Here is a 27,338-nt window from a genome sequence, read left to right on the forward strand (position 1 = left end):
AGCATATTTTTCTTTTCTAAACTTGTGTATTTTTGTATAAGTATATAGGAACTTTATGAAATACTCCTAAATTTATGTGTTCTGCTTTACATAAAGCTTCTATGTAAGAGGATTTAAAAACCATTGTGGAAGACAGTGTGGCGATTCCTCAAGGACCTAGAAATAGAAATATCATTTGACCCAGCAATCCCATTACTGGGTATATACCCAAAGGATTATAAATCATTCTATTATAAAGACATATGCACATGTATGTTTATTTCGTCATTGTTTACAATAGCAAAGACCTGGAACCAACCCAAATGCCCATCAATGATAGACTGGATAAGGAAAATGTGGCACATATACACCATGGAATACTATGCAGCCATAAAACATGATGAGTTTGTGTCCTTTGTAGGGACATGGATGAATCTGGAAACCATCATTCTCAGCAAACTGACACAAGAATAGAAAATCAAACACTACATGTTCTCACTCATAGGTGGGTGTTGAACAGTGAGAACACATGGACACAGGGAGGGGAGCATCACACACTGGGGCCTGTTGGGTGGGCTAGGGGAGGGACAGCAGTGGGTGGGGAGGTTCGGGAGGGATAACATGGGGAGAAATGCCAGATATTGGTGATGGGGGATGGAGGCAGCAAACCAAGTTGCCATGTATGTACCTATGCAACAATACTGCATGATCTGCACATGTACCCCAGAACCTAAAGTACAATAATAAAAAAAAAGAAAGAAAAAAAATCATTGTGCACATTCAGATCTAAGCGGTTTGGCTCACTGTTTTCGTATGCGACTTATGTATATTTTGGATATCTTAGCACATGTATCTTTTGAAGAAGAAATGGTTGTCAGCAAAGTTTGTTTTCTTCGTGTAAAGGGAAATTAATATAATGCCTGTTTGTTTCCTGATCAAACATATTGTTTGACTTCTTTCATAGACATTTCAAGAAATTGCTGAAAAAAATATGGAAAAATTGAACCATATTGAGAAGTCGCATGAACAGTTGGTTCTCGAAAATTCGCACTTCAAAAAACTGTTATCACAGACTCAAAGGGAACAGACATCCTTGCTGGCAGCCTGTGCATTGATGGCTGGTGCCTTATATCCCCTCTATAGCCGATCATGTGCCTTATCTACACAGAGAGATTTTCTCCAGGAGCAGGTCAAGACCTTTGAATTGTTCAAATTGGAAATTAGAACTCTAGCCCAGGCTTTGTCAACTGTAGAGGAAAAGAAGCAAGAGGAAGCCAAGATGAAAAAAAAAACATTCAAAGGATTGATACGTATATTCCGGAAAGGTGTTATTGCAATTTTGGCAGCAAACAGACTCAAGATTTTGGGCCAATCATGTGCCTCTCTATTTACCTGGATGGAGAGTTTCAAAGAAGGCATAGGCATGTTAGTATGTTCAGGAGAGCCCAAAGACAAGCATAAATTTCCAAGTAAGATAATTTGTGCTTTTAAAAATATAAGTTGCATGTAAGTAAAGTACAGTGTGGCTATACCTGGCTACTATGGAAAAACTTTAAAAAAATCAGGTAATATGCCAGATAATATAGCATAGTTCCCACATGTATGTATATATGTAGATAGATAAGTGACTATTTTTGTATAAATTAGGCCTTGGTTGTTTGTTTTAAACAGATTAAAATATAAGGTGGCAAATATATATGATTTCAACTTTTTCTAGTTTTATATTTGAATCCTCTGCAGTGAAGAGTTTATGCAGTGATTTTTCAATTATGTCAATCAAAAACTACCCTACTTCAAATTATCAGTATAATTTATTTTCCATTTCTATGAATAAGTATGAAATGGGTTAAAAATATATTGAAGAATCATGAAAATGAGACAAATATATATTTTCCAGCTATTTTTTGAATACTTGACTATTTTGAAGAAATAATTTAATTTTTAATTTTTAAAAAGCAGACTATTGCTGGGCGCGGTGGCTCACACCTGTAATCCCAGCACTTTGGGAGGCCGAGGCGGGTGGATCATGAGGTCAAGAGATCGAGACCATCCTGGTCAACGTGGTGAAACCCCGTCTCTACTAAAAATACAAAAAATTAGCTGGGCACGGTGGCGTGTGCCTGTAATCCCAGCTACTCAGGAGGCTGAGGCAGGAGAATTGCCTGAACTCAGGAGGCGGAGGTTGCAGTGAGCCGAGATCACGCCATTGCACTCCAGCCTGGGTAACAAGAGCGAAACTCCATCTCAAAAAAAAAAAAAAAAAAAAGCAGACTATTAAGTAATATAAGTAAAACTAAAGAAATTTTTTTTTCTGTTTTAGTTTTTGATGTCATTTACAGTTATTTGTAAATTAGGTCAAGCTAATCTAAAATTTCTTAATAGATTTTTCCACATTAGGCAATGTTCACAATAGGGTTTGATCTGTTCCTTAAAGAGCTGAACACTGCTATGAATTTTAAATATAGATTTTAATAAAGTTTTGTAGAATATTATAATGGATTTTTTCAATTTTATAGAACATCAAAAGGAGCAGTTGCGTTGTTTACAAGCACTCAGTTGGCTCACCAGTTCTGACCTTCTTGCTGCAATAATCAGCTCTATGGCTGAATTGCAAGAAGTCATTGGTAAAACAGGTATGGTTCCTTCTTTTATGTTCTTGCAAAATACATTTAAGAACAAATGTCCAGAAATTCTTTATGGTACAAATTCTAACAAACCATATAGGAAGAAAATATATTTGTTTTTATTTTTATTTTATTTAGTCACAGAGAGATTAAATCTATACTTAATGATGTAGTAAATTAATATAAATGTTGTCTTTATTTATGGGGAAATGACATTTCTTGGTGAATGTATCCACCTCATTTTTTTTTCCTTTATATCTGTTTTTTTCCTATGGAAAGCTCATCATTAGCTTCTTCTTAAGTAATAGTAGCAGTGTTCTTTCATATATTTTGGCCTTGTTTCACTTCTACTTCTGGCTGTAATAAGCTTGAGTAATAAGAGAGCCAGTAGAAGAAAATTTTCCTCTCGTTTTGTGATAGATTTTTTTTTTATACTTTTTCTTGTTTATTTTAGATAGAGTTAATTTGGATAGTTTGCTCCTTTCCACCTGCTGTGGAACCACTAGTGATTTACAAAGGTTTAAAATGCAAGGTTTTTTTTTTTTTTTAAATGATTCAAGTTGCATGCTATTTTTGTCTGACAGGTTCAGTGAAAACTAATTGGACTAATTATGGTCATTTCAGATGCATTACTAGTTAAAATTGTATAATGGACTTGTTAAGATTTGCCTGAATTAAATATAAGCCTAAATATAATTATAATTTGGAATTTAATTCTTAGACAATTTCACTGTGCAAATATAGATCATTCATTGTGATTTCAAATATCTAAACCTAGACCTTTGTGGTAGGAAACTTATAACTTAAAGATTATTTTAAGTTGTGGCCACTGATGTTGGTAAGCAATATTTAATGTATTGGCAAAACCTCAAGATACTGGGTTTGGAGTCAGAAATAAAAGTGTAAGCTAAATGTATTTTAAGAATTTGGTATTATAACTTCAGAGCAAAACTGAATGTTCTTTAAAGAGCTTAGAAATAGTTTTAAGATTTGGTTTAAGAAACAGGTGATTTATGTTAGTGATATTCTTTGTAAGTATGACACTTAAAGGTAGATTGGTTTCTTAAGCTATAATCTTGTTTATGTTATTTATTTAGTATATTTTTTCTTATCACTGTGTTATATATATTCTAGGAGATAAATTAAAAATATGGGAATTGGTCTCATGCTATAGAAGGTATACACAATGGTTAGAGATCAAGAATGACAACTCATGAGTGACTTCGGGCAAATCTAATTAAGGCTGAGATAAAGAGATACAGGCTTTAAATGTTACAAGAATCTACAGAAGATGCTGCTCAGTGTGGGCTTATGAGTATAGGGAAGGCTTCAGGGAGGAACTGGTTAGTTAGCTAGGCTTAGAATGATGGTAAGTTAGAGAGGAGAGATGGCATTCAGATGATAGACATGGCTAAGCAGAGATGCAGAGGTAAGAATAAACATAGAATGGGAAGAACAGACATTAAAGAGATGAGAATGAAAATTCCTGCCTAGCAGACCTGGCTTGTAGATGATGATTAATAAAGAATAATTTTCTTATTCATGTTGGAAGAAAGATGTATCATTGGCATGGGGTAAAATTACGGAGGTTTTATAAAACCAGCCAGTAATTTCCTCTGAGCACATTCCAAAAGTATCCCCTTACAACATTTTTAATGTTAAAATGTGAACACGATAATTAAGACCCAGATAAAGATATGGATAGGTAAGATTTATCAAGTAGAAGGTGGTGCCTTTATGTGCTTGCCTGCATCTTGGAGTAGAGATGCCTTTCACATTAGACTTGGCTTTTCCTTTAACAGTTAGAGGAAATAGCGAGTTCAGGAACTTTTTTTTAGGGAAAGTTTTAAATGTTTGTTGGCTAAGAAAAACTACTTTGAGTCTACGGCTACACCACCCTGAATGTGCGTGATGTTGTCTGATCTCCAAAGCTAGGCAGGGTCGGGCCTAGTTAGTACTTGGATGGAAGAAACACTACTTTGAGAAGAGTAAGTGACTGCTAATTAAAAGGAGAGAATTATTGACGTATCACAGTCATGAAGAATATTGGAAGGAATTTGGTCCAGGCAGGTAGATAGTGGAATATTACTGGACTAACACAAAAATTATCAGTGCGGACCTTCTCTGGAGATAACTTGACCATCTGAGCTTTTAGAATAATTTCTTCAAATATGATGAGGGGTTTGTTTACACAAAATTTTTCCAGGGACATGTGTTTTCATTTTAAATTATATTTTAGTCTTAGAAGTTTCAGGTATTTTGGCAGAAAGGATAGGAACAAATTTTCAGAAAGTTAAAGTATATGAGTAGTTATGAAGAGATAATAATGAGAGTAATAAATATAAAGTCATAAGAGCTTATATATTATGTGGAGTTTCTAATTTTGTGTATGAATAATCTAAACAGGTAAACATTATTGTATGGTAGTGAGAGCATTAGCTTTGAACAAGCAGATTTAATTTTGTATCCAAATCTGCTAGCTATCAGTTGTGTAAAATTGGGCGAGTTATTTAACTTTACTGGGTCTCAGATTCTTTGCCTATAAATGAAGCTATTATCTTCTTCCTGGCTTTTACGAGGATTTAGTGAGATAATACTTGTTGAGCATTGTGTATAATACTTGACATTTGGTGGGTGCTAAAAAAATAGTTGTCCCCTTATTACTCATCTCACTGTGAAAGTAGAGTGTAAGATAAATGAGCACATATGCACACATGTGCATACACACATTCCCCTTTATTCATTTTCAGGCACTAATTATTAATCTTCTATCCTAAAATTGCTAAGGTGCTCTACAGAGGAGGCAATACTTTAGGGTTAAGCAGGAATTCTGCCTGACTTTGAATACTGGTCTGACATTAGCTGTGTGACCTTGGACAAGTAATTTAAATCCTGTGTGCATCAATTTCTTTATATATAGAATGGGAAAAGTAGTTTTACCTATCTCATAGAGTTACTTAGAAGACTAAATTAATACATTTTTAAAGTGCTTAGAAGAGTCTTTGATTACTGGTTTGCTTACTTTGCTTATTTCATATGTTGGTCATTATTAATATTTATTACATTAACAGAATAATAAAGAAATTCTATAAAAAATAAGAATAGGTCAAATGAAAATATATTGGGTTTTTCTTACAATTTCAAGGTTTAAAAAGATGGTTTTGTTATAAATTAGTATATAAAGATCAAGGAGAAGTTTATTCTCTGAATAGAATGACATTGTATGTTTGGAAGATTTTTGCTTTCTTTATAATTATTGGATGACCCCACTTAAAATAGCTTAATCAAGTAGGAGCTTTTCCTCCCACATAATAGGAAGTCTAGAGGTAAGTAGAAATCTAGACTGGGTCGTTCTTCTCTGCTATCATTAGCATGTTCATGTTTGTGCCTCTTAGTTTTAAGCTGGGTACTCTACTTTCAGGCATCAGGATTGTGTATTTGCAAAAAGGAAAAGGGAAGGGCAAAATGTGAAGGTATTCATACATTATTGGTAGGAATGAAAAGGATATGGATGCTTTGGAAAAGAGTCTGGAAGTTCTTTAAAAAGTTAAACAAAGAGTTTATTCAGCAATTCACTCCTAGGAATGTATCCAAGAGAAAGAGAAATGAAAACATCCATTCATACAAACACAGACCAATTCGTGTTTGTGAATTGGATTTATTCACAAATGTTCATAGCATCAGCATGCGTTAAGAGTCAAAAAGTGAAAAGAAAACCCAAATGTTTATCAACTGATGAATAGATAGTATTTAAATGATAAAATATTATTAGATCATAAGAAGGAATAAAATACTGCTACATGCCTGTATGTATGAATGATCCCTGAAGACATTATGCAAAGTGAAAAAGGATGGTGACAAAATATCACATATTGCATGATTCCATTTATTTGAAATGTCCACAATAGACAAATCTAGAGACAGAAAGTAGATTAATGGTTGCCCAAGGCTGAAGTGGGGATTAAGAGGGTATGGGAAATGACTGCTAATGGACATAGACTTTCTTTTTGGGTTGATAAAAATATTTTAAAATTAGTTGTGGTTATAGTGGTATAACTGAATATACTAAAAACCATTTATTTGTGTACTTTAAATGGGCAAACTGTATGATATGTTAATTATATTTCAAGAAAGCTGTTAAACATGTGAAGGGATGTGGCCACTGAATATATCCCTTTATGTCAGGAAGGCAAAAGCTTTCTCAAAAGCTCACCTGGAAGTTTTCTTGTCTTGTTTCATTGACCTGAACCTGAATCACATGGTTATTCCTAGCTGGCTAACTGGAAGATGGCAACAGAGAAGGGATGATTTGTGGATGAATTGGATCCACTAATCAAGAAATTCAACACAGAGATAATTCACTTTTTAAAAAGCAAATATCACTTATTACCTCCACATCTACTGACCCTCCCCACCATTATAAAGGAAAACTGATCAATTCAGAAACTTGAAAAAAGTAAATTAAAAAAGAATAAAAATACAAAAAATACTTTTCTATCACTCAGCTCATACAAGAATGGTTTCTGTTATTTTCTTTCTTTTTTAATAATTTCAACTTTTATTTTAGATCAGGGAGTACATGTGCAAATTTATTACATAGGTATATTGTGTGATGCTGAGGTTTGGGGTATGAATGATTCCGTCATCCAGGTAGTGAGCATAGTACCCAATAGGTAGTTTTTCAGCCCTTACCCACCTCTTTCCCTCCCTGCTCTAGTGTCTGTCCCTGGTGTCTGTCTCCATCTTTATGTCTATGTGTATCCAATGCTTAGCTCCCGCTTATAAGTAAAAACGTGGTATTTGCTTTTCTGTTCCTGTGTTAATTTGCTTAGGATAATTAAGGGCGGATACAATTTGGCTCTATGTCCCCACCCAAATCTCACCTGAATTGTACTTCTGTAATTCCCACGTGTTGTGGGAGGGACCTGGTGGGAGATAATTGAATTATAAGGGTGATTTCCCACATACTGTTCTCATGGTAGTGAATAAGTCTTACAAGATCTGATGGTTTGATAACGGGAAACCCGTTCCACTTCATTCCCCTTTTCTCTCTTGCCACCACCATGTGAGACATGTCTTTCACCTTCCACCATAATTTGTGAGGCCTCTCCAGCTATGTGGAACTGTAAGTGCAATAAACCTCTTTCTTTTGTAAATTGCCCAGTCTCAGGTATAATTTTATCAGTGGTGTGAAAATGGACTAATAAAGTAAATTGGTACCAGTAGAGTGGGGTGTTGCTGAAAATATACCTGAAAATGTGGGAGCAACTTTGGAACCAGGTGACAGGCAGAGGTTGAAACAGTTTGGAGAGCCCAGAAGAAAGGAAAATCCGGGAAAGTTTGGAACTTCCTGGAGACTTGTTGAACGGTTTTTGCCCAAAAGCCTGATAGAGATATGGATAATAAGGTCTAGGCTGAGGTGGTCTCAGATGAAGATGAGGAACTTGTAGGGCATTGGAGCAGAGGTGACTTGTTATGTTTTAGCAAAGAGACTGGTGGCATTTTGCCCCTGCCCCAGAGATTTGTGGAATTTTGAACTTGAGAGAGATGATTTAGGGTATCTGGTGGAAGAAATTTTAAGCAGCAAAGCATTTATGAGGTGACTTGGGACTAGGTGTGCTGGCTCACGCCTGTAATCCCAACACTTTGGGAGGCCAAGCTGGGTGGATCATGAGGTCAAGAGACTGAGACCATCCTGGCCAACATGGTGAAACCCGGTGTCTACTAAAAATACAAAAACTAGCTGGGTGTGGTGGTGTGCACCTGTAGTCCTAGCTACTTAGGAGGCTGAGGCAGGAGAATCACTTGAACCTGGGAGGCGGGGCTTGAGTGAGCTGAAATTAGGAGATTGTGCCACTGCACTCCAGCCTGGCGACAGAGTGAGATTCCATCTCAAAAAGAAGAAAAAAGAAAAGCGATGACTTGGGTACCGTTAAAGGCATTTAGTTTTAGAAGGGAAGAAGAGCATAAAAATTTTGAGAATGTGCAGTCCAACAATGTGATAGAAAAGAAAAACCCATTTTCTGAGGAGAAGTTCAAGCCTGCTACAGAAATTTGTATAAGAAACGAATAGCTGAATATTAATCCCCAAGACACTGGGGAAAATGTCTCCAGGTCATGTCAGAGGTCTTCAGAATAGCTCTTCCCATCACAGGCCCAGAGGCCTAGGAGAAAATTGTTTCGTGGGCTGGTCCCAGAGTCCCCAGGCTGTGGTCGGCCTAGGGGTCCTGCGTTCTAGTCGCTCCAGCCATGGCTGAAAGGGGCCAACATAGAGCTTCGGCCATGGCTTCGGAAGTGCAAGCCCCAAGCCTTGGCAGCTTCCATGTGGTGTTCAGCCTACAAGTGCACAGAAATCAAGTATTAGGGTTTGGGAACCTCTGCCTAGATTTCAGAAGATGTATGGAAATGCCTGGATGCTCAAGCAGAAGTTTTCTGCAGGGGCGGGGCTCTCTTGGAGAACCTCTGCTAGGGCAGTGTGGAAGGGAAATGTGGGGTTGGAGCCCCCACACAGAGTCCCTACTTAGGTACCACCTAGTGGAGCTGTGAGAAGAGGACCATTGTCCTCTAGACTCCAGAATTGTAGATCCACCCACAGCTTGCACTGTTCACTTGGAAAAGCTGCAGACACTCAAAAAAAAAAAAAAAAAAAAAGCCAGACTGTGAAAGCAGCCGGTGGGAGGCTGTCCCCTGCAAAGCAACAGGGGTGGGGCTGCCCAAGACCATGGGGAACCTACCTCTTGCATCAGTGTGACCTGGAGTCAGAGGAGGTCATTTTAGACCTTTAACATTTCACTGCCTGCTGGATTTCAGACTTGCATGGGGCTTTTGTTTTGGCGAATTTCTCCCATTTGGAATGGCTATATTTACCCAATTCCTGTACCCCCATTGTATCTAGGAAGTAACTAGCTTGCTTTTGATTTTACAGGCTCATAGGCAGAAGGGACTTGTCTCAGATGAGACTTTGGAGTGTGGACTTTTGAGTTAATACTGACATGAGTTAAGACTTTGGGGGACTGTTGGGAAGGCATGATTGGTTTTGAAATGTGAGGACATGAGATTTGGGAGGGATTCAGGGGTGGAATGATATGGTTTGACTCTGTGTCCTTATCCAAATGTCATTCTCCCATATTTCCCATGTGTTGTGGGAGGGAATTATTTTATTGCTGTGTAGTATGAATAGCAGTCAGTAGGAATAATGGGAGTGGTTTCCCTCATACTGTTCTTGTGGTATAAGTCTTGTGAATAAGTCTCACAAGATTTGATGGTCTGATAAGGGGAAACTCGTTTTGCTTGATTCTCATTTTCTCTCTTGCTGCTGCCATGTGAGACGTGCCTTTCATCTTCCACCATTATTGTGAGGCCTCTCTAACCATGTGAAACTGTAAGTCCAGTAAACCTCTCTCTTTTGTAAATTGCACAGTCTCGGGTATGTCTTTATCAGCAGTATGAAAACAGACTAACACAATGGCCTCTGACTGCATCCATGTTGCTGCAAAGGATATGATTTCATTCTTTTTTATTGCTGTGTACTAGGAATAGTTGCTGTTAACATTTGAGTATGTTTTTCCAATGTATTTTTCCTCCCTCCCTCCCTCTTTCTCTCATACCTTCCTCCTTTCCTCCCTTTCTTCCTTTCCTCTTATCCATCCATTAATAGACTAACAAATGATATCGATAATATCATAGAGTACATAGGTTTATATCTTCATTTAAAAGTCAATTTGATATAACCTCAAACTTACAGAAAAGTGGCAAGTATATAACAAAGAACTTTTCTTTTTGGTGAACAGTATGAGAGCAGGTTGATAGTATGATGCTGCAACACTCCCTTATGTTTTGTTGTGCATTTCCAAGACTGCGTATTTTAGTGCTTATTTCAGAGTTGCCTCTGGTTATTCTCCTGCACAACCAGAAACAACTGTCAACATCAGGAAATCAACATGGGTACATTACTGTTACTCAGAACCCATTAAACTTTCCCTAGTTGTCCCAACTATGCTCTTTACCTAGCAAAAGGATCTAGTTTAGAATTATGTGTTGCATTTAGTCATGTTTCTTTAGTCTCCAGTCTGGAAGAGTTCCTGAGTCTTTTCTGGACCATTGTGATTTTGGCATTCTTGAAGATTGCAGGCCAGTTATTTGAAGAATATCCCTTAATTTTGATTTGTCTGGTGTTTCCTCATGATTAGATTCAGTTTGTGCATCTTTTGCAAGAAAACTCACGGAAGTGATACTGTACTTTGCTTATGCTACAGTGTCATAACTTCATTTTGAAAACGGTTGTACTTTTTGAGGGTTTTTCTATTTCTATTATTCTTTTAGAGAATGATTTTTAATTTCTGAGTGATATTTAATTATTTGCATATTCCATAATTTATCTAACCAATTCACAAGAAAATATTTTCATCATAGGACAGGTAGCAGGACTATCAGTTTAGCTTTGATTTGTAATTGATTCATTGTTTTTTGAATCATGTTAAATTATGAGCAGTGTTTAATTATTTTAGCCAAGTAGGAAATTGAAATGACAGAATCTTGGGGAAATCTATTTAGTAAGTATTCTGAAAATTCTGAAGTGAAAGAAGATTTTTGTTATGAGGACAGAAGTATTTTTTTTTGTACTTTTTCTTTTTTGTTTTTGAGAACTTGCTAAAAATTTAAGCCATTTTAAATATTAGGACTACATATTACTAGCATCACTGACACTTTTTTCTTTTTAGCCCCAGAAAAACTGTGGTGCATGTATGCCAATACTAAACTTTTAGTATATTAAATAATAACTGTGGGGCTTTTCATGTTATCTTTGTTCTAAGGTAAGAAAACATTCATTAAGTCTTTTTAAAGAGTAGGTTTTTATCTGTTTAGAGTAAGTTCTGAATTGTATGCATACTATTAACTAGGAGAGAAAATTTACATTAAAACATGTTGGATATAAGGTAAAGTATTGGTTAAGAACTTGGACTCTATATTTGAATCTGGGCACCATTGCTTACTGTTTGTGTGTTACTGGGCAAATTACTTAATCCTGTTTCAGCCTCAGTATCCTAATCTGTAAAATTTGGCTAATAAAAGTTCCTAGCTTTTTTCTTTTTACATTAAGAAGAAATGTAACCTGCTTAGCCAAGCCTTTGTATTTGTAAATGTCCTGTAAATGTTCATTGTTCTGTCTCTTTCTTGTGCACTGATGTCTCAATGGGACCAGGGTATTACTTTGTACCTTTTCATGAAATGGGAAGTTCCATAATGATAGCTTGAATTCAATGCATAGAAAGTGCTAAAGGTGGTTGCCCCTGCTACCTTCCTAAACTTTTATGATGAACTTATAGGCAGTGGGCAAAGACCCCAGTTTTCATGTTGCCTCTATAAATACTGGACAGGTGGCAACCTTCTTGCTTTCATTATAGTGTTTGCCCACTTGAGATAAATTACCTCTTCTCAGTATCCAAATGGTGTGCCTGCAAGAGATCATTTACCTCAAACAGGGGAGAATGTTATCCACTGAAGGGTTAGGATATCAATCATTATGGGAATGGACTAAAGAATTCTTTAGATAGCTGAACTTTTTGATATGATTGGTCCAGACTAAAATTCTCAAGACAGAAACAAATGTGCTGATTTGGATTGAAATATCTCTGAACAAACACAGGAGTAGATGGATATAAGTAGAATGCTAACACATTTTGTCACACATTTCCTCTGTAATTACATCTTAATTATCTAGAAGATAGATGACTCAAATATACCCCTGGTAGTACTACTCAGAACTTTTTTTAAATTGTGTACTTTGAGTTAACTTTCTAGAGGTCATAGCAACTCTTTCAAGCAAAACTTAGAAGCCTAAGTTGTGTTCAACTTAACATTGAGGTTTCATACTAAGGAAGTTCAAAGGTGGGAAGAAAAGATATTGGTACTGATAAGCAGTTATTGGCATATATTTAAAAGCTCTGAGGCTTTGTTGAATCTTAAAAAATTATAAAAAGAATCTTGCTACTCCAAGTAGCAAGATGGACCAAGAGCATTGGCATCAGCTGGGAATGTGTTACAAATGCATAATCTCAAACCCCACTCACAACCTACACAATCAGAATGTGCATTTTAACAGGATCCTTAGGTGATTCATATGCACAGTAAAGTTTAAAAGAGACTTAGAGGATTTTATCATTTTGTTACTTTAATTTTTTAAAAATTTAATTAAAAGTTTTTTTGTGTATAGGATTTTGTTACTTATATAATTTATCTCATATTTGGAATTGAAACAAGCACAACTGATTATCATTTCTGGTGCTTCAGCTGCTAGTGTCTATTTTGGTGAGCCACAATTTAACTTACAGATTAAAAAACAAATTTGTGATTTCTTTTTATTTTCATATTTTCTCATTTTTTCAAACATTTTCTTATGAAAAATTATAAGCATGCAGAGAAGTTGAAAGAGTTGTACAGTAAACAGATATTATGTATTTTTAAATTGAAATTTTATTTGCCTATCAATTTTTAAGAACAATTTTCAAATGGATAATTCATCCTTTGAAGTGTTCATGACTATGCAAAAATCTTACTTTTATAGAATATATTTTATAATCTAGATCTAAAATACAAAATCAAAATAATTTTAGGAACCACAGATGAGGCTTGAACATGTTTTGTAGTTTATGGCTAATTTCTTGGCAACTTCTAAGAGCCTGAAGGCTTTTTTTTTTTTTTTTTTTTTTTAGAGAACCTAACTAAGTTGGATATCCAGATACTATCTAACAAAGTAACATAGTTATCTTTTCAGGTTTGTGTAAAAGAACAAAAGAAATATTTTCCTTCAAATTTGTACTAAAATGTTACATATGTATTTAGAAAAAAACTTTTACCCCTACATTTTTCCAGAAAAAATTATGACAGCTTATAGGTATTTGTAAAATATGGCAACATAATATTCATTAAAACCTAAGCAAAAATAGAAGCACATTCAAGCCAGGAATGACATTGAAAAAGCCAGCTATGATGGCACACACACTTGTGTTCACATTTTGGTCTGAGGATTCAGTTGCCAATGATGTCATTAAAAATCAAAATTTAGGAAAAATACAAATGTTCCTTGGGCTAAGAGTAGATAGGAAATTGTTTTGCAGCTCTTAATAAAAAGGGATATCATGTGATAGAATGAACAACATTCTCAGTAATATCAGACATAGCACTTTTTCTTTTAAACCAAATGTATTGGGATATAATTTACGTGCAATAAAATGTGCTCATTTAACTGTAAAATTTGACTAGTTGTGAAAAATGTATACACTAGATTGTATACAAGAAAATGTATAGAACAGTCTCTTAATCTGTTTTGGAGTGAGTCACCCCTGCTCCTATCGAGTCTAAGGCAACCACTGGTACCTTCTCTGTCACTTTAGTTTTTTCTGTTCAAGGGTTTTATAAATTTCATAAAAATGGGGTCATACAGTGCAAAGGAGTATAGCTGAACTGCACAGATGGAGGGAATGGTTCTCAAAGGCTGTCCTAACTTCTGACACCACAAATTCAGGGATTCCCAGGGCCACCCTCATTTTAGGCTAGCTGGCTACAAATTAGGGGTCCACATGGACTCCTTTGGGTTAATTTTCTAGAAAAAACTCATAGAACTCAGTAAAGTGTTATATTTAGGACTACAGTTATATTATAACAACAGGAAACAAATTATAATCAGCCAAAGGAAGAGACGCATGGGGTGAAGTCTGGGACAGCTCCAAGTGCGAAACTTATGTTGTCCTTAGGGTATGTTGCCTTCCCGGTACTGATGTATGATGGTATGCATGGAGTATGACCAACCCAAGAAGCTCACTGAAGCTTTGATGTTCAGAGTTCTTAATGAAAACTTCATTATATGAGCATGATTGAATGGATAATGTGCCACATTGTTGACCTCAATATCTAGCTCTCTTCCTCTTCCTGAAGGTTGGACTGATATCATATGACTCAAAGCCCTAACCCTTTAATCACATGATTGATATTTCAGGCATGGCCAGCCACTATCCAGAGTTAGCATAAAATATCAATGCTTAACATGAGTCATCTCATTACAAACTATCAGATGTGGTCCTAGGGACCCACAACGAATGCAAAAAATACCCTAATCGCTCCAGAAATGCCAAGGTTTTAGAGGTTATCTCCCAGGAGCTGGGAAAATGGCCAGACTTCTTAGGTGAAGCCTAATTTCTTACTATCCAAACAATATATATTCTTATATATCTGGATTCATGTACTTAGTGTAATGTTTTTGATTCATGTACTTAGTGTAATGTTTTGTTCTTTTTCATTGCTGAGTAGTGTTTCATTCTATGGTTATACCAAAATTTGTTCATTCTTTAACTTATTGATGGGCATTAGAGTTGTTTCTACTTCAGAGTATTATGAATAAATCTGATGTGAATATTCATGTACATGTCTGTTGCTGGATGTACGTTTTTATTTCTTTTGAGCAGTCACTCAAAGGGTTGGAATTCTTGGATTATAACCCTATGTTTTGCCTGAAGAAATGAGCCATGCAATTATCTGAGGGGAAAGGGTGATAGTTAGGGAAAGGACATTCTAAGCAGAGGAAATTGAAGTGCAGAAACCATAACAAAGGAGTGTGCTTGATATTTTTGGGAATGACAAGGAGGCCCACGTGGCTGAACTGGAGTCATTAGTGACAGAAAAGAGGTAGGAGAGGATGTCAGGGAGATAGCAAGGGTGGGGGTGAATACCTGCACCTACATTATGCAAATCCTTGTAAACTCTGATAAGAACTTTAGGTTTTATTCTGGATGAGAAGGGTTGCCATTGGAAGGTTTTGAATGGAAGACTGACAAAATCTGATTTAACCTTTTAAAGGATTATCTCTTCTGACTTCTATGAGGAGTTAAAGGTGTAGGTAGTTAAGGGTGCAGTGCTCTAAGGTGAGGATCAATGGTAGCTTGGAATAGTATAACAGCATTGGACATGGTTATTGGCTAGATTCTGGAAATATTTTGAAGATAGAGCTGATAGGGATTGCTGATGTATGTTGAATGTGAGCTGTGAAAGAAAGATAGGAATCAAGAATGGCTTCAAGGCTTTTGTCATGGACAACTGGTAAATTGAAGCAAGAGTTACTGAAATGGGGATATTAGAGAAGGAACAAGTAGGAAGAGAAAATCAAGAGTTTTTTAGACATGTTATGTCTAAGAAATATATTAGACACCTGAGTGTCAAGTAGATGACCGTATATCTGAATTCAGGAGAAACATCAAAACAGATAAAATTGTAGGTGCCCTGAGTATAAGTGGTATTTAAAGTCGTGCTATTGGATGAAGTAATGTAGGGTAGTGATTTTAACCCTGGTTGTACATTAGAATTACCTGTGGAACTTTTTAAAAATACTGAAGGCTGCATTCCACCCAGATTTTGGCTGGGGTGGGACATAACTGCTTTTGGGAGTGAATATAGCTAGAAGATCTCTGAAAACTTGTGGACCTTTCAACATTTAGAGGTTAGGAAATGAGGACGACAGCAAAGGATTCTGAAGAATAGCCAGTGAGTTGGTTGGTGAACCCTCATGGTAACCTATAAGCCAAATAAAGTGTTTCACAAGTAGGAGTATAATTAATCATGTGGAATGCTGCTGCTAAGATGAATATGATGAGGACTGAGGAATCACTACAAATTTGACAAGATGGAGTTAACTGATGACCTTGATGGGACTCTGTTTTGGTGGAGTAGTTGAGACAAAGTCCGACTGCAGTCTGTTAAAGAGAAAGTGAGTCATGTTAAAGACAGTTTTTATGTAAAGGCAAGCAGGTACATTCAATTGAAGCAGGAGCAATATTTAGGGGTGAAGGAAGGTTTTTATTTATTTATTTTTTTGTTGCATTTTAGGTTTTGGGGTACATGTGAAGAACATGCAAAATTGTTGCCTAGGTACACACATGGCAGTGTGATTTTCTGCCTTCCTCCCCATCACCTATATCTGGCATTTCTCCCCATGCTATCTCTCCCCAACTCCCCACCCCCCGCTGTCTCTCCCCTATTGAGGTTATCTTTTAAAATATAAATACATGAACATTATCATATGTAAAAGTTAAACATTTCTTTTCTGCTTGCTACTATTTACTAAAATAAGCAAGACTATCAATGGAGGAAGGAGACAAGATATTAGTTATTTGAGGAGGAGAGGAGAAAGTGAGAAATAGTCATTCAGGTGAGTGGGAGAGTAAGTTCTTTAGATAATTAGCTGCTTAGGTGTCAAGGCATAGGAGATTGTTTTACTTAATCATGGTAGGGTTTTGCCAGGTAAATATAATGGAAAGAAAGCAGCGAGGAAATTGAAAGTATATGCAAGGGAATAGTTATAGTTATAATTGTCGGGAGAAAATTCTCCATAGGTCTTGTGTTTCTGCATGTCTTGTGAGCAGAGGCACTGACAACTTTCTTATTTATTTGTAAGCCATCTTTTCAAGGAAGTTTATGTAGCAAACAGCCTTGGAAAATATACTACCTCCCTCCAGGGCAGAGGACATGCTTATTTACTTTCCAGTATAATAAAAAAAAAAAAAGTTTCCCTTGGGAAAAGATCGGGCAGGTTTGTTTTCAGTTCATTATAAAAGACTTGGGCTTCTGAAGTTCTGGATTCCTCAGCTATGACACAAACCCACTACATGCAAGGCATTAGCTTAGGTCACTGTGTGTCACCTCCATGGGACTTGGGGAGTAAGAGGAACTGTAGGGCATATGAAGCTCCGGCTGCTTCCAGTGCTATGAGTGTTAAAGTTCCTTGTCTCTCACCGAGGAGTCTTGTGTCTTTTGCCAACATTCATGAAATTTGTTAGGCTGAAAGCCAGCAGCATTGCATCTGCAAATCTCTCTCTGACTCTGACCTCCTCTTCTGTGTACCACGTTAAAGGACTCTTGTAATTATGTTGGGTCTACTTGAATAATCCAGGTTAATCTTTTTATTTTAAAGTCCACTGATTAACAACCTTCATTCCTTCTACAACCTTAATTCCCTTGTGCTATGTAACATAACACAGTCACAGGTTCTAGGGATTAGGATGTGGACATCTTTAGCGAGGTCATTATTTTTCTTACCACAGCATACATAGTTAAAAAAAATTACAGAGTACGTTAGTGAAGACATTTACAGATCACTGTTGTGCCTTTGGTATTTGACATTGCTTATCACTTCTTCCAGATCCTTTTGATGTCCATGGCATCACTTCTGCTTCTCCTCCTTTCCTGTCCTTTTTGGGCCTTTCCATTCAATGTGTGTGTGCCCTATGGGTCCTGTGTTGCCCTTCCTCCCTCCCTCCCTTCCTTTTGCTCCATTCCTCTCCTCTCCTCTCCTCTCCTCTCCTCTCCTCTCCTCTCCTCTCCTCTCCTCTCCTCTCCTCTCCTCTCCTCTCCTCTCATCTCCTCTTCTCTTCCTTTCCTTCTTCTTCTTTCTTTCTTTCCTTTTTGGAGTAGGATTTTAGCTATGGGCCTTTTCTTAGGTATTAAAAAATTTTTTTTATTTTTAGTAGAGATGGGGTTTCTCCATGTTGCCCAGGCTGGTCTTGAACTCCTGAGCTTAGGCAGTGGACCCGCCTCAGCCTCCGAAAGTGCTAGGGTTACAAGGATGAGCCACTGTGCTTGTCATTTAGCCGTCTTTATTCCTTTTTTTAAATTGCATTTTAGGTTTTGGGTACATGTGCAGAACATGCAAGATAGTTGCATAGGTACCCACATGGCAGTGTGTTTTGTTGCCTTCCTCCCCTTCACCTACATTTGGCATTTCTCCCCATGCTATCCCTCCCCAGCTCCCCCCGCCACTGTCCCTCCCCTATTCCCCTGATAGATCCCAGTGTGTAGTGCTCCCTTCCCTGTGTCCATGTGTTCTCATTGTTCATCACCTGCCTATGAGTGAGAATATGCAGTATTTCATTTTCGGTTCTTGTGTCAGTTTGCTGAGAATGACGTTCTCTAGATTCATCTATGTCCCTACAAAGGACACAAACTCATCATTTTTGATTGCTGCATAATATTCCATGGTGTATATGTGCCACATTTTCCCAGTCCAGTCTATCATCGATGGGCATTTGGGTTGGTTCCAGGTCTTTGCTATTGTAAACAGTGCTGCAATGAACATTCGTGTACATGTGTCCTTATAGTAGAACGATTTATAGTCCTTTGGATATATACCCAGTAGTGGGATTGCTGGGTCAAATGGAATTTCTATTTCTAGGTCCTTGAGGAATCACCACACCGTCTTCCACAATGGTTGAACTAATTTACACTCCCACCAGCAGTGTAGAAGTGTTCCTATTTCTCCACATCCTCTCCAACATCTGCTGTCTCCAGATTTTTAAATGATCGCCATTTTAACTGGTGTGAGGTGGTATCTCAATGTGGTTTTGATTTGCATCTCTCTAATGACCAGTGATGATGAGCATTTTTTCATATCTTTGTTAGCCTCATGTATGTCTTCTTTTGTAAAGTGTCTGTTCATATTCTTTGCCCATTTTTGAATAGGCTTCTTTGTTTTTTTCTTGTCAATCTGTTTGAGTTCTTTGTAAATTCTGGATATCAGCCCTTTGTCAGATGGGTAAACTGCAAAGATTTTTTCCCATTCTGTTGGTTCCCAATTCACTCTAGTGACTGTTTCTTTTGCCGTGCAGAAGCTGTGGAGTTTCCTTAGGTCCCATTTGTCTATTTTGGCTTTTGTTGCCAATGCTTTTGGTGTTTTGTTCATGAAGTCCTTGCCTACTCCTATGTCCTGAATGGTTTTGTTAGATTTTCTTCTAGGGTTTTAATGGTGCCAGGTCTTACATTTAAGTCTTTAATCCATCTGGAGTTAATTTTAGTGTAAGGTGTCATGGAGGGGTCCAGTTTCTGCTTTCTGCACTGGCTAGCCAGTTTTCCCAAGACCATTTATTAAATAGGGAGTCCTTTCCCCATTGCTTGTTTTTGTCAGGTTTATCAAAGATTGTATGGTTGTATATGTGTGGCGTTGTTTCCGAGGCCTGTGTTCTGTTCCATTGGTCTATATCTCTGTTTTGGTACCAGTACCATGCTGTTTTGATCATTGTATCCTTGTAGTATAGTTTGAAGTCTGGTAGTGTGATGCCTCCCGCTGTGTTCTTTTTGCTTAAAAGTGACTTGGCTATGCAGGCTCTCTGTTGGTTCCATACGAAGTTCAAGTTGGTTTTTTCCAGTTCTGCGAAGAAAGTCAATGGTAGCTTGATCGGGATAGCATTGAGTCTGTAAATTACTTTGGGCAGTATGGCAATTTTGACAATATTGATTCTTCCTAACCATGAACATGAAATTTTCTCCATCTGTTTGTGTCCTTTCTTATTTTGTTGAGCAGTGTTTTGTAGTTTTCCTTGAAGAGGTCCCTTATGTTCCTTGTAAGTTGTATTTTTAGGTATTTTATTCTCTTTGTAGCAATTGTGAATGGCAGTTTGTTCTTGATTTGGCTCTCTTTAAGTCTGTTATTGGTGGATAGGAATGCTTGTAATTTTTGCACATTGATTTTATATCCTGAGACTTTGCTGAAGTTGCTTATCAGTTTCAGGAGTTTTTGGGCTGAGGTGATGGGGTCTTCTAGATATACTATCATGTCATCTGCAAATAGAGACAGTTTGGCTTTCTTCTTTCCTATTTGAATACCCTTTATTTCTTTTTCTTGCTTGATTCCTCTGGCTAGAACTTCCAGTACTATATTGAATAGGAGTGGTGAGAGAGGGCATCCTTGTCTAGTGCCAGATTTCAGAGGGAATGCTTCCAGTTTTTGTCCATTCAGTATGATATTGGCTGTTGGTTTGTCATAAATAGCTTTTATTATTTTGAGATACGTTCCATCAGTACCGAGTTTATTGAGGGTTTTTAGCATGAAGGGCTGTTGAACTTTGTCAAAGGCCTTCTCTGTGTCATTTGAGATAATCATGTGGTTTTTGTTTTTGGTTCTGTTTATGTGGTGAATTATGTTTATAGACTTGCATATGTTGAACCAGCCTTGCATTCCTGGGATGAATCCTACTTGATTGTGGTGGATAAGCTTTTTGATGTGCTGTTGCAATCGGCTTGCCAGTATTTTATTGAAGATTTTTGCATCTATGTTCATCATGGATATTGGCCTGAAGTTTTCTTTTCTTGTTGGATCTCTGCCGAGTTTTGGTATCAGGATGATGTTGGTCTCATAAAATGATTTGGGAAGGATTCCCTCTTTTTGGATTATTTGGAATAGTTTCAGAAGGAATGGCACCAGTTCCTCTTTGTGTGTCTGGTAGAATTAGACTGTGAACCCATCTGGACGTGGGCTTTCTTTGGGTGGAAAGCTCTTAATTGCTGCCTCAACTTCAGACCTTGTTATTGGTCTGTTCATAGTTTCAGCTTCTTCCTAGTTTAGGCTTGGGAGGACACAAGTGTCCAGGAATTTATCCATTTCTTCCAGGTTTACTAGTTTATGTGCATAGAGTTGTTTGTAATATTCTGTGATGATGGTTTGAATTTCTGTGAAATCTGTGGTGATTTCCCCTTTATCGTTTTTTATTGCATCTATTTGGTTATTATCTCTTTTCTTTTTTATCAGTCTGGATAGTGGTCTATTTTTTTGATCTTTTCAAAAAACCAGCTCTTGGATTTATTGATTTTTTAAGGGTTCTTCGTGTCTCTATCTCCTTCAGTTCTGCTCTGATCTTAGTTATTTCTTGTCTTCTGCTAGGTTTTGAGTTATTTTGATCTTGCTCCTCTACCTCTTTCAATTTTGATGATAAGGTGTCAATTTTGGATCTCTCCACTCTTCTCATGTGGGCACTTATTGCTGTATATTTTCCTCTAGAGGCTGCTTTAAATGTGTCCCAGAGATTCTGGTATGTTGTGTCTTCATTCTCGTTGGTTTTGAAGAAATTGTTTATTTCTGCCTTCATTTCATTGTTTATCCAATCAACATTCAAGAGCCAGTTGTTCAGTTTCCATGAAGATGTGCGGTTCTGAGTTAGTTTCTGAATTCTGAGTTCTAACTTGATTGCACTATGGTCTGAGAGACTGTTTGTTATGATTTCAGTTGTTTTGCATTTGCTGAGAAGTGCTTTACTTCCAATTATGTGGTCAATTTTAGAGTAGGTGTGATGTGGTGCTGAGAAGAATGTATATTCTGTTGATTTGGGGTGGTGAGTTCTGTAAATGTCTATCAGGTTTGCTTGTTCCAGGTCTGAGTTCAAGTCCTGGATATCCTTGTTAATTTTCTGTCTGGTTGATCTGTCTAACATTGACAGTGGAGTGTTAAAGTCTCCCACTATTATTGTGTGGGAGTCTAAGTCTCTTTGTAAGTCGTTAAGAACTTGCCTTATATATCTGGGTGCTCCTGTATTGGGTCCATATATATTTAGGATCGTTAGCTCTTCTTGTTGTATTGATTCTTTTACTATTATGTAATGTGTTTCTTTGTCTCTTTTGATCTTTGTTGCTTTAAAGCCTATTTTATCAGTGATGAGAATTGCAACTCCTGGTTTTTTTTGCTCTCCATTTGCTTGGTATATCTTACTCCATCCCTTTATTTTGAGCCTTTGTGTATCCTTGCCTGTGAGATGTGTTCCCTGGATACAGCACACCAATGGGTTTTGGCTTTTTATTCAATTTGCCAGTCTGTGTCTTTTGATTGGTGCATTTAGCCCAATTGTATTTAGGGTTTTAATATTGTTATGTGTTAAGTTGATACTGCCATTTTGATGCTAGCTGGCTGTTTTGCCCATTAGTTGATGCAGATTCTTCATTTTGTTGATGCTCTTTAGCATTTGGTATGTTTTTGGAGTGGCTGGTACTGTTTTTTTTTTCTATGTATTGTGCCTCTTTCAGGAGCTCTTGTAAAGCAGGCCTGGTGGTGACAAAATCTCTGAGTACTCGAGTGTTTGCAAAGGATTTTATTTTTCCTTCACTTATGAAGCTCAGTTTGGCTGGATATGAAATTCTGGGTTGAAAGTTCTTTTCTTTAAAGATGTTGAATATTGGCCCCACTCTCTTCTGGCTTGTAGGGTTTCTGCTGAGAGATCTGCTGTGAGTCTGATGGGCTTCCCTTTGTGGGTTACCCACCCTTTCTTTCTGGCTGCCCTTAGCATTTTTTTCTTCATTTCAACCCTGGTGAATCTGACGATTATGTGCCTTGGGGTTGCTCTTCTTGAGGAATATCTTTGTGGTGTTCTCTGTATTTCCTGGACTTGAATATTGGCCTGCCTTGCTAGGTTGGGGAAATTTTCCTGGATAATATCCTGAAGAGTATTTTCCAGCTTGGATTCATTCTCTTCATCACATTCAGATACACCTATCAAACGTAGATTAGGTCTCTTCACATAGTCCCACATTTTGTAGAAACTTTGTTCACTCCTTTTTGTGCTTTTTTCTCTTATCTTGGCTTCTCGTTTTATTTCATTGAGTTGATCTTCGACCTCTGATATTCTTTCTTCTGCTTGGTCAGTTCGGCTGTTGAAACCTGTGCATGCTTCGTGAAGTTCTCGTGTTGTGTTTTTCAGCTCCTTCAATTTATTCATATTCCTCTCTAAGTTGTCCATTCTTGTTATCATTTCCTCAAATCTTTTTTCAAGGTTTTTAGTTTCTTTGCATTGATTTAGAACATGTTCTTTTAGCTCACGGAAGTTTCTCATTACCCACCTTCTGATTTTATCATTTCATCACACTCATTCTCCATCCAGTTTTGTTCCCTTGCTGGTGAGGAGTTTTGGTCCTTCGTATGAGGTGAGGTGTTCTTGTTTCGGGTGTTTTCCTCCTTTTTTGCACTGGTTTTTTTCCATCTTTGTGGATTTATCCACCTGTCATCTGAGTGGATGTTGATTTTCCAATTGGGTCTCTGAGTGGATGTCCAGATTGTTGATGTTTAAGTATTTCTGTTTCTTTGTTTTCCTTCTAACAGTCTGGCCCCTCTGCTGTAGTACTGCTGAGGTCCACTCCAGGCCCTGCTTGCCTGGGGAACTCCTGTAGCAGCTGCAGAACCATGAGAGTTGCTACCAGATTCGTCTTTTGCTATTTTTGTCCCTGAATGATGCCCGCCATATGTCAGTCTGATCAGTCCTTTGTGAGGTGACTCTTTGTATATACAGGGGTCAGGGAGCTGCTTGAGGAGACTGTCTGTACTTTATAGGAAAGTGCTGAGCTGTGAGCTCTGTTGTTCATTCAGGGCTGCTAGGCAGGTACGTTTAAGTCTGCTGCAGCAGAACTTATAAAGCCCCCTTTTTTTCTTCAGGTGCTCTGTCCGGGGGAATTAGGGCTCCATTTATGAGTATCCATTGTACTGTCCTGCCCAGCCAAGGGGCTGTCTAATCACTGCTTGCCTGCAGTAGCTATGCTCAGCTGCTGTGGGTTCCGCTCTGTTGCCATGGGCTCCGCCCTGCTGCCATGTGTAATTCCATGTAGTCCTGTTTATATGGGTGTGCTCGCCTCTGTAGTGGTGGACTCTGTCTGTTATTGCGGGTTGCCCTGGCAGTGGCAGGTTGCCTCGGCAACGGCAGGTTGTGTCAGCAATGGCAGTTTAGCTCCATAGGGGTCGAGTGCCTCGGTAATGGTGGACGCCCCTCCCCCTCCAAGCTGCACTGTCCTAGGTTGTGCTGTGCTTGCCGTGAAACTCTCAACCTTGAGCATTTCCAATTGCTGTTTTGTTTGTTTTCGTGGGGGTGGGACCCGCTGAGCCTGATCACCTGGCTCCCTGCCTCAGAGCCCTTTTTTTTTTTTTAAGTTGAGCAGTTGACTCTCTCCCAGGTGTTCCAGTCGCCTGCTGCAAGGGCGCCGGGATCTCTGTGATTTCCCATGCAGCGACCCACTGTGCCGACTCAAACCACATTGCTGCCCGGGAATCTCCTGGGCTGGCTTTCTGTTTAAGTCTCCTTTAATCAGATGAATGTGCTAATCTGCCTTCCGAAATCTCCAATTGCCAGTTTAACAGGGCAACGAAACCAGTGTATTTTGTACAGAGTGTTGCTGTGCTGCGGCCTTGGCCCAAACAGCTGCGCCAGCCCAAATAGTCGCGCCGGCCCAAACTGCCGCGCAGCCCGTGGGGCTCTTACACCTGGGAATCTCCTAGTCTGTGAACAATAAAGTTCCGTATGGAAATGCGGCGTCCACTCACCCTCTGTGGATTGACTGGGAGCTGCAATCCTGAGTTGGTCCTACAGCACCATCTTCCTAAGTCCCTGGTCGCCATGTCTTTATTTCTTGTTGTCCCGAGAAGTCCCATGTATAGCCAGGGCTTTATTTACCATCTATGTGCTATGGCTCCCAACTGTTATCTGTAACCTAGACCTCATTCCTGAACTGAAAGCCTGTATACCTAGCTTCCTATGAGTTTCCTAAGAAAACCCTTAAAATTTAGCATATTCAAAATTTTACCCACTTTCTTAATTCCAAAACTTCTTTCTGAAAACTATCTTTGTAATTGACATGACCATCTGCCAAATAGTACCTAAAATAGAAACCTGACAGTCACTGTAATATACTTTTATTCTTACTCTTATTCTTTATATTCTACATTTCTTATTGGGTTTTTTAAAATCCCAGCCCCATTGCTGTTGTCTTAGCTCATTATTTTTTGCATGTTACTAACCTGCTAATGGGTGTCCACAATTCCACCCTTAGACTGACCCACCCTTTCTCCCTGTCTCCCAGCCTTTTTTTATTTAGCAGAGATCATTTGAAGGAGGTTATTGAAATAAGAAAGAAGTAGCATCAGTATATTGTAGAACATTATAAAACACATAAGAGTATGTAACGAAGTAAATTTAAAACTTAGGTAGTCTCCCTATTAGAGAATATGATTAATGTTTAATTAATTCGTATTTATATCAAGTTTTTTTGATATTTCAATATAATTGGGTCATTCTGTAGATACACTATTTAAATTATTCTTTCCCCTTCACTTATTATTTTAAATGGCTACAATAATGGTATCATTTCATCGAATTATTATGATGGTTAAATTGGTTAATGCATGTGAGCAATGCTTGATCTGTCACATATCTTTATCCTCAGTATCAGCAGCAGTATTGTTCCTTGTTTCTTACTGTGTGAATTAATGCTTTAGCTAGATAAACAACACCCTTCATGACCTGATTCTCATCTATTTGTATAGTCTCAACTCTCGATGCTCTCAATAATAAATTTTCAATTTAAGCAAATGGAATTGCTTCTTGTTCTTCAGATGCGAGATGCTCTCTTATGTCTCCAAACATATGAGAAAGAACTTTTCCTGTCACTAAATAGTAAAAGGAATTTATTACATAGATTATCATATTGGAAATATTGAATAACATTGCAGTTTCTATCTTTAAAAGCAGTTTCATAGAAGATGCAGAATTTTTTTTGTCAGTGTTATACTTATTTTCAGTAAAACTGAGAGCATAATATTATATGGTCCTTCTCTGACTGAAGTAGTCCAGGTATGTAGCTTTCTTGTTAACTTAAGTTGATAGAGAGAGAGGCTCAAGCATACAGATTTATGATTGGATAGTCTATTCCTTGGATAAGGGATCTCTTAACCTGTGGTTCATAGACCTCTTATCAAAAGGGTCTGTGGGTAGAATTCAGGAGGGCCAGGGGAATGGACTGTGGACTTGGGTGGAAAAAAACTTATATTTTGTTTCACTGTCTGCTAACAAAATTTTGATATTCCTTCAGTTATGAATGGTAGCGATAGGCCATGATAATATTAGCAGCATAGTGACTTTGGTAGTAATAGAAGTCACAGATATTTTTATATTGTAATACAGTTACTGCAGCTATCTCTTGTGTAGTTGATGCTTATCTTAACTAATCAGTAATCATGAAAGTTATCACTTACATGGCAAGTAATTATAGTCTCCCCTGTATCAATAGATGTTGGTACAGTAAAGCTGGCCAAGTGAAAGGACAACTCTGCACTTAGTTGTTCATCCATCAAAATGAAGTTCCGTGTACTTTATGATGCTTTTTAGCATTCTCTAAATATAAAATTCTCTGTTATTTTCTTTGAAAGAGCAGCCGTAAGCACTTGTAACGACTTCAGAACTCCTTCAAAAGAGTTACTGAAGTTACTTCTATATAAGTAGCATAAAATTTGAACCATGGATTCATAGTTCTTTTCTTTCCGATACAAATTGCATTGAATATGTTGACCTAGCCAAAGATGAACTCATTGAGTTTAGGACAAAAAACTTACTACACTAGGTTTGGATTTAAAAGCCTTGGAGAATTCTGGTATTTTTTGTGAGAAGCCCTCCCTATGTTGTAAAGCAAACTATCTAAGTTTTAATTACATTTGTAGCAGTAAATACTGTATTTATGAATCAGGACTTTTATCACTTTTAAATATATAAAAAACTTGATGTCCAACATGACATGTGTGATGCCTTGTTGAAGACTGCCCAAAAAGTTCAATGTTCTCATTTGGTTTATGCAGAAACTTTCACTATGCTATTTCTTTTAAAAAACTATTTATGGCCGGGTGCGGTGGCTCAAGCCTGTAATCCCAGCACTTTGGGAGGCCGAGGCGGGTGGATCACAAGGTCAAGAGATTGAGACCATCCTGGTACATATAAACTATCATGGTACAGGGGAGACTATAATTACTTGCCATGTAAGTGATGACTTTCATGATTACTGATTAGTTAAGATAAGCATCAACTACACATGAGATAGCCACAGTAACTGTATTACAATATGAAAATATCTGTGACTTCTATTACTACCAAAGTCACTATGCTGCTAATATTATTATGGCCT

General features: G+C 37.6%; 1 protein-coding gene across 20 annotated transcripts in view; it reads left to right on the top strand.

Annotated features, from left to right (window-relative positions):
• Positions 1-27,338, top strand: part of CCDC171 (coiled-coil domain containing 171) — a 499,054-nt gene that overhangs the window by 243,573 nt on the left and 228,143 nt on the right. For all 20 annotated transcript variants that reach the window (XR_008481645.2, XM_035306113.3, XM_035306098.3 and 17 more), the window contains 2 exons: positions 944-1,448; positions 2,496-2,612. Coding sequence is in view for 19 of the 20 variants with exons in the window: in XM_035306113.3 (XP_035162004.1) it covers positions 944-1,448; positions 2,496-2,612 (622 nt within the window). In the remaining variant the exon portion in view is untranslated. The remainder of the gene's footprint in view (positions 1-943; positions 1,449-2,495; positions 2,613-27,338) is intronic.

Source organism: Callithrix jacchus, chromosome 1 (genome assembly GCF_049354715.1).
Source record: "Callithrix jacchus isolate 240 chromosome 1, calJac240_pri, whole genome shotgun sequence".
NCBI lineage: Eukaryota > Metazoa > Chordata > Mammalia > Primates > Cebidae > Callithrix > Callithrix jacchus.